The sequence below is a fragment of the Diuraphis noxia genome, unplaced genomic scaffold, assembly GCF_037042655.1.
Source record: "Diuraphis noxia isolate RWA-SAM2 unplaced genomic scaffold, SU_Dnox_SAM2 contig0003, whole genome shotgun sequence".
Taxonomy (NCBI): Eukaryota; Metazoa; Arthropoda; class Insecta; order Hemiptera; family Aphididae; genus Diuraphis; species Diuraphis noxia.
In genome coordinates, this window is record NW_028301713.1 from 24,533,240 (window position 1) to 24,542,181 (window position 8,942).

The 8,942-nt window shown below is 27.6% G+C and overlaps 1 protein-coding gene across 2 annotated transcripts in view; it reads left to right on the top strand.

The window, feature by feature from the left end:
• The window catches only part of LOC107167919 (uncharacterized), a 43,688-nt gene extending 35,304 nt beyond the window's left edge, over positions 1-8,384 (top strand). The window contains exons 3-6 of one of the 2 annotated variants that reach the window (XM_089224468.1): positions 1,298-4,798; positions 6,003-6,381; positions 7,862-7,945; positions 8,036-8,384. In XM_089224468.1, the coding sequence (XP_089080594.1) occupies positions 1,298-4,798; positions 6,003-6,381; positions 7,862-7,945; positions 8,036-8,083 (4,012 nt within the window). In that variant the 3' untranslated portion in view covers positions 8,084-8,384. Of the gene's footprint in view, positions 1-1,297; positions 4,799-6,002; positions 6,382-6,456; positions 6,481-7,861; positions 7,946-8,035 lie in introns of those variants that run through there. The other variant, XM_089224469.1, reaches the window with a different exon arrangement.
• The last annotated feature ends 558 nt before the right edge of the window (positions 8,385-8,942 follow it).

Here is an 8,942-nt window from a genome sequence, read left to right on the forward strand (position 1 = left end):
TGTTTTCTGGTAATTTCCATAATTTTTATAGAACTTCTAGCTACTTTTGAATGTTTTCATAATTTAAGAAGAAATAATATAGTAAACATGGTATTATTATGAATGTATTGATTTATTAAAAGTAAGTACAACTGGTAAACTGAGCAATATACAGGTTGCGGCAGAGCCGACTGACGAGTTTTGAAGGGTTATAAAAAACGAACAGTAGAACTTAGAGAAAAAAAACTTTTTTTTATTAAAATAAGTATTGAATCCCATTTTTAAAAATTATTGTTTGAAAATTATATCTCGAAGATGGCGGCCGTCAGCATCACTATCATATCATATCACATCATACACTGTTTTAGACGATCTCTGAAGCTCACATATGATTTTATGATGTGATGTTGGAAACTTATCTGCTGCATAGGTTGGAGGAAATGGCTGAAGACCATGATTTAGAGAATGTATGGTTTCAACAAGACGGGGCTACAGCACACACAGCTTGAATTTCACTTGGTGTCTTGCAACAAATGTATTGATTACACTGTTGTAGACGATCTCTGAAGCTCTCATATGATTTTCGGCACGTTTTGACTGGTATGGCTTCGATTTCCCCGGTGATTTTCTGTTTAAGGTCTTCTATGGTATGTGGGCGATGTCTGAAAACCTTATCCTTAAGGTAGCCCCAGAGGAAAAAATCCCACATGCTTAAATCTGGAGACCGGTGCTGGCCAGCCTATGTCTCCTCTTAGAGAGACTAACCACCCAAGGAACATTTGTTGCAAGACACCAAGTGAAATTCGAGCTGTGTGTGCTGTAGCCCCGTCTTGTTGAAACCATAAAATCATAACATAAAATCATATGTGAGCTTCAGAGATCGTCTACAAAAGTGTATTGATGCTGATGGCCGCCATCTTCAAGATATAATTTTCAAACAATTATTTTTAAAAATGGGATTCAATACTTATTTTAATAAAAAAAATTTTTTTCTCTAAGTTTTACTGTTCGTTTTTTATAACCCTTCAAAACTCGTCAGTCGGCTCTGCCGCACTCTGTATACTCTGTATAATAGACTTTCGACTTATTTGTTTTATTTAAATTGGCGTACAATTTTATACATTACCAATTATCCAGATTTATATATTATATAATATACATTCAAATGAATAATTGTGTAGACAATTTTTAGGATCTAATGTTGAATATAAATTATCCATTTTTTAATACATTGTTTTTATAAAAAATAATATTTAAATTACTTCAAAAACTGAAGTGTACTTAAGTTAATAATTTTAATTATTTAAAATGATTTTAGGGACGTATTGAAAAATGAGTTTAAGGGCAATAAAAGGTCAAAAGCTGATATAAAATATCAAGACAATAATACATCTGCAGAAGTAGTGTCTTCTAACAAAAGACTAAAGTTATGTGAAGATAAAATAGATGATATTAAATTGATATTATCTAAGGAGGGTGAAGTTAATAAACCCCCCGAAAAAGTTAAAACACTCCAAAATGCTTCAACATCTAAAGACGATGCAAAGTTAATGGGCCATAAAAATTCTAAAGCTAATACAAAATCTAAAGAAAATATAACTTCTACAGCTGATAAAATATCTAAAGAAGATACAAAGTTTAAGGGCAATACAAATTCTAAATTAGATGTAAAATCTCAAGATAAAATAACAACTAAAGATGATAATTTTTCCAAAACAGGTCAAAAATCTCAAGACAATGATACACATACAGAAGAAGAGTCCGCTAATAACAAACTGAATTTGTCTACAGATGAAGCAGATCTTGTTGAATTAGTATTATCTAGAAAAAGTGAACCTGATACATCCATAAAAGAAGGTAAAACACTCGAAAATGATAAGACATCTAACGACGATACAATGTTTAATGGCAATACAAATTCTAAATTTGATATAAAATCTCAAGATAAAGTAACAACTAAAGATGATAATATTTCTAAAACTGGGATAAAATCCCAAAACAATAATACACATGCAGAAGAAGAGTCCACTAATAACAAACCGAATATGTCTAGAGATGAAATAGATGTTGAACTAGTATTATCTTTGAACAGTAAACCTGATACATCCAGAAAAGAAGGCAAAACTCTTGAAAATGATAAGACATCTAACGACGATACAATGTTTAATGGCAATACAAATTCTAAATTTGATATAAAATCTCAAGATAAAGTAACAACTAAAGATGATAATATTTCTAAAACTGGGATAAAATCCCAAAACAATAATACACATGCAGAAGAAGAGTCCACTAATAACAAACCGAATATGTCTAGAGATGAAATAGATGTTGAACTAGTATTATCTTTGAACAGTAAACCTGATACATCCAGAAAAGAAGGCAAAACTCTTGAAAATGATAAGACATCTAACGACGATACAATGTTTAATGGCAATACAAATTCTAAATTTGATATAAAATCTCAAGATAAAATGACAAATAAAGATGATAATATTTCTAAAACTGGTATAAAATCCCAAAACAATAATACACATGCAGAAGAAGAGTCCACTAATAACAAACCGAATATGTCTAGAGATGAAATAGATGTTGAACTAGTATTATCTTTGAACAGTAAACCTGATACATCCAGAAAAGAAGGCAAAACTCTTGAAAATGATAAGACATCTAACGACGATACAATGTTTAATGGCAATACAAATTCTAAATTTGATATAAAATCTCAAGATAAAATGACAAATAAAGATGATAATATTTCTAAAACTGGTATAAAATCCCAAAACAATAATACACATGCAGAAGAAGAGTCCACTAATAACAAACCGAATATGTCTAGAGATGAAATAGATGTTGAATTAGTATTATCTTTGAAGAGTAAACCTGATACATCCAGAAAAGAAGGTAAAACTCTTGAAGATGATAAGACATCTAACGACGATACAATGTTTAATGGCAATACAAATTCTAAATTTGATATAAAATCTCAAGATAATGATACACGTGCAGAAGAAGAGTTCATCAAATACAATAGGAGTTTCTCTAAAAAGGAAAAAAATATTATTAAATTACTATCATATTGGAAGAGAAATAAACTTGATACATCCAGAAGTGAAGGTAAAACAATCGAAAACGATAAGACATATAACGACGATACAATGTTTAATGGTAATACAAATTCTAAATTTTATGTAAAATCTGAACACAAAATAACAACCAAAGATGATAATATTTCCAAAACTGTTATAAAATATCAAGACAATGATACACTTGCAAAAGAAGAGTCCGCTAATAAAAAACTGAATTTGTATAAAGATAAAATAGATATTGTTAAATTGGCATCATGCAGTGAAAGTGAAAAAACTTTTACACTCAAAAAAGATACAATATTCAAAGACTATTCAATGTATAAGGGCAAAAAAATTTCTAAAACTAGTATAAAATCTCAACACCATAATACACTAGTAGAAGAGCCTCCTAATAAAAAAATTGAGTTATGTAAAAATATAATAGATGTTTCAAAATTGTTATTATCTAGGGAGTGTGAACCTGATACATCCAAAACTGAAGGTGAAACACTCCAAAATGATAAAACATTGAAAGATGATACAATGTTTAAGGGCAATACAAATTCTAAAGTTGATATAAAAACTCAAGACAAAACAACATTTAAAGATAATAAAATGTCTATAAAATCTCAAATCAATAATACACATGCAGAAGAAGAGTCCCCTAAGAAAAAACTGAAATTATGTATAGATAAATTTGATGTTGTTATATTACCTAACAACAGTGAAACTCGCCATTTTAAATCACAATCTATGTCTTCAATAAGACCCCTTACTGAAATTGCTTCCACTAGCACTAAGAATGAGCCCATGGTAACAGATTGCGTAGCAACTGCCAAATCAAAAAATTCTTCAGATATAAATGTAAGACACTGGCTTCACGTCGTTAAACCTGCAAAAATGATGACTAAACATAATCTCATAAGGTGGAATAAAATGGAAGATATTTTTAAACTATCTGCAATTGAAAAAATATATGTAAAGTATTTTAACAAATCCATACAAGATACTATTGTCATTATTACCAATATACTCAACATAATTATAATATCTGACAAATATCACGAAACAAGAAGTAATGCATCTTTTAAGAAAAAAACTGCTGCTGAAAGACTTAAGGAAAGTTGTGATGCTGACCAATTACATGAAAAACATACCAAAATTCTGGAAACAGAGTTAAAGGGTTACTTTGCATATGGGGTATCAATTTTTGCAGAATCGGAATTTGATTTAGCATTTAAAATGTTTTTTCTATGTATATTATCTGTACTTCGAGTTTTAGATCAGTCTAGTTTCAAACTAGGTAGCGTCTTTAAGAAATTAGCAACCTTATTATGGAATAGTTTGAAAAACAGTAACTATAAACATACCAAAATTTTTTCAATGTTGCGTTCAAAGACATTTAAACCAGATTGTGTCAAAATAATAACTGTAATTGAAGATAGTCGGGTTGATGACCCCGGGGTTGTCGACCGCATGGAATTGTTTTTTATATCATCTGCAATCAGTCTGAAATATTTTCAAGATGTTATCGATGCTGTAACCGGTAATTTGAATAACGACCTGTCAAAATTAATTGATGATGCTACTCGTCTATTTCGCATTCATTCAAAGTATAAAGATCCTGTAAATTCATCAACTGTACAACAACCAAATGATAAAATACCAGTAACAAAAACTATTCAAACCCCCCCCAACACAGTTGAAACAATCCAAAACTGGCTCATTGCCAATAATCCAAATATAACTTACCGGTAAGTATTTTTCTTATTATTGTTATGGACGTTTTAGTTTAGTTAGTGGCCATAACATTTTTGATCTTGTTACATGTTTAGTATGTTTAGATCCCTAAGAGAAATTCCGTTTCTATACTGTTTTTGCTTTTATTCTCACTTCTACCTTACAAAATTTGTCTATCTATTTAATAGATGTCATAGACAGCAATGACATTTTAATTACAGTATCCTTGTATGTCAAATTTATACTAGCAAACATTTTTATAATTTCTAGGAGATTATGACAGTATATCTACTATATAATGATATTATATTATTGATAGCACTCGTTTTAAATTTTATACGATGACAATTGGGCAATTATCAGTATAGAACATTTGACAAAATTTTCAAATAATTTTTTAGTTCATACTGTAAGGAAATAGGTAATTTAAACATAATTATTATCACAGTTTTTTTATGTAGATGTATTCAGTTCAAATTTGAATGAAATTGGTTACCTATATGGTAAATGATTTCCCAGTTCTTAGTTTTCTAAGATTTTATCACCTTATATCCTATGTGTCTGTTAACATAGTTACGATTTCCTAACTTATTTATTTCTGTTGCTCTGAGTTATCTGTTATTAAGATGATACTAGTATCTAAGATACTGCCCAGACCTAGAGACGACATAATTGTTATTTAAAGAATATTTTATTAAAAAGTAATATAGTATCCATTATTATACATATTAAACTTTCCCTAATGCATAGTTGTAGTTTAAATATCAATCAAAAATTCCAAATTATACTTGTATTATATATCATATAAACTTTGATTAAGTTGTTGAGGCTAAAATATGTATTATAATTGTTGATTTAATAATCCCTAGTTATCACAATTAACTTCTTTAAATATTTTAACAAATTGAAAATTAAAACTCAAAATTTATGCTACTTCTTACTATTATAAGTATTACTTATTCTTCTGCTACACGTCTACCTATTTATTTAAACCAAGTGGTTGTTGATATACCAATAATTGTTGTCCAATAATCTCTACTTAGCAATCCAGATTCGTCTGACTGGCGATACCAATAATGTATAATTGTGCTCGTACTTTACGTTTCTGTGTTCTGTTAACCTAAGCAAATACGCCGAGTGCGGCATCAATGATGAATCAGTAATCTGAATTTATTTATTTATAGAATTTCATTAATAATTACTTCCATTACATTTTAGACAAATGCCTGTACCAAGTGTGGGCCAAACCATTGTTAATGCTGCAGTTGAACTACCAATTGTAGCAAGAGTAGTACCAATGATTTCCAATAATTCTATGATGCAATTTACAACATCATCATCAAAAGCTGTAACATTAACACCATCAACAGGTTTAAAGGAGGCATTTAAACCACCACTATCAATTAAAAAGTCAGTGCCAAACAATCTAATCCAAAATGCTGTAGGTGCAACTGTTGGAATTGATAACAAATTATATCAATTAATTAAGGATCCATCTGGTGCACTACGAGCATTTGTCAATAATGCTCAACTACCAGCAATAGCCAATAATACTCAACTACCAGCAGTAGCCAATAATACTACCACTGAGTCCAAAGTAAGTAAAATACATCAATATTTTATAATTGTTTACAAACGCTTCACAATACTTTTTTTTATTACATTATATTAGTTCGTGAAGACATAATTTTTGAAAATTGTGGTAAGCTAATTTATTGTTTTATCTTTGTAGTCTTGAAAAATATATATCCGTAGTACTAGTTATAGTAACATTCTTTCAAATTCATCCATTTTTTTTTTTTTATTTTTTTTATAAAAATTAATAGTAGCATATATCCTAACTGATTAAAGCTAAATAATTTATGGCTAAATGTTAGTTTAGGTAACTACCAAATTATTTAAATTTATGTATTTAAACTGCTACTGACCATCGATTGGTTTTGTCTACAATTTTTTTAAACATTATCTGGAAATAGAATTAGCTCTTTTATTTGCATTATTACTAACTTATTTTTTTCTTTAAATAAGGAAGCTTTTTTCTTATAAATTGTTCAGCTAAAGTTTTTTTGAAAATTATGAAGTATCAGAATTGAAATTGAAATGAGTAGTGATTAGTGATATAACACTGTATAGTATGAATATAATATTAGATCCTTAATATTGGTTTGTTGATTAGAAGCAATTAATATTAATTTATTATAATTTCATAATTTGTAAAAAATGTGTAAATACAATCAGTTTTTGATTATACGGGGTGATTCTTTTATCATTGAACACTCATTATTTAAAAAAGTATTTACTTTTTTCAAAATATTTTTTTACATAGTTTCAAGTTGTTAAAAAACTAACGTTTTTATTAAAAAATTATATTTTAAATATTTTTTATCCTTATCATTTTTTAAGTTTTTACTTTTTTGAATGACAACATAGAGGTTTAATATCATATTCCAAAGCAGAATATTTTTCTAATTATTTTGATACGTAAAAATCGAATTTTGGACTAGTAGTTTATGAGTTATAAGTATTTAAAGTTTAGATTGGCGGAGTGGAGTGGTACGGGGTTACCACGCAAAATGTTTGTCCACTACTCCGCTTGTCTAAACTTAAAATACTTATAACTCATAAACTACTCGTCCAAAATTCGATTTTTACGTATCAAAATACTTGGAAAAATATTCTGCATTGGAATATGAAATTAAAACTCTATGTTGTCATTCAAAAAAGTAAAAAACTTAAAAAATTATAAGGATAAAAAATATTAAAAAACATAATTTTTTAATAAAAACGTTGTTTTTTTAACAACATGAAACTCTGTAAAAAAATATTTTCAAAAACATTGATACGTTTTGAAATAATGAGTGTTCAATGATAAAAGAATCACCCGGTACATATATTACTTACAAGTTACATTTTATACTTTTGTACAACTATATTTTATGATCTATTATTCTTAATATATCAATTTTAAAAACTAGGAAATTACTAGTTTAAATTTTTTATTTAGAATCGTCTAAATTATGTTTATAAAACTGATGGCTAATTTAATTTTCTAAAAACATTTATTTTTATTTTTTCAGTGTGATACAAGACATTGTAACAATGAAGCAATCTTGATGTGCAGTGTCTGTAATATAGCAAAATACTGTTGCATAAACTGCCAAGTAAGAATATTTGAATATATTTGTTAAATTACAATACTGTTGTTAAACTTTATCACTATTTAAGACTTTATTTTTCTATTTTTCTTTTAGAATGTTGACTGGTATTGTAATCATAAAAATGAATGCCTGCAGAAATAACTGCTAAACAAATTGCAAACTCAACATAGAACTTCCCGTTACATATAATATGTATAAATAATTTTGATGTGGCGTATTTATATTGAAGTGTTTTCATGAAAATATTTTTATTTTTGTTTAAAATGACATTGCTTTTTTATTTTGAGACGCTTTTATTTTGTATAATAAACTTAATACTATAATTTTTAGTTGATAACTATCATATTTAATCGTTACTGTTTGTTTATTATTATTTTTATTTTTTTAACAGCAAAAAGTTTCAAATTAATCTTGGTATTTATTAATTATATATATTTTTATTCTTATACTCTTGATATATATATTTTAAATAAATAAAAACTCATTCTGAGTAGTGGAAGTAAGTCCCTATGGTTGTTTTATTTTTATTTTTATGGTACTTATCCTACTATACCTGCAAATCTAAAAGAAAAATTTCAAGAAAAAATATTCTAAAGCATATACAAATAAAATAACTGTTTTTCTCATAAGTTTTAGTTAATCCCTGTATAGTTGTATTTAAAAACCAATTTCAAGTTAGAAACGTATGTAACATCTGTATGCATTGCTTAATAGATAAAAGAGTATATTATTATTGGACTGACTTCTTATGAGCTATGAATTCTGAATATTTAAATATTTAATATAAAACTAAATCATTTTTCAACATGCATTATCTAATTATAAAACAATTTGTTTTAAATAATTTATCATCGCTTATTTAGAATCGCTAATTTTATGAGTATGAAGTTTGGACAGTAGTCAAGTTTTCTGATGTAGAAACCCACTAAAAAGGGATTTTCAAAAATTGGCATTTCAAAGAGCCCCTCAAACAAGGGTTTGAGATTAACAATTGAAATAA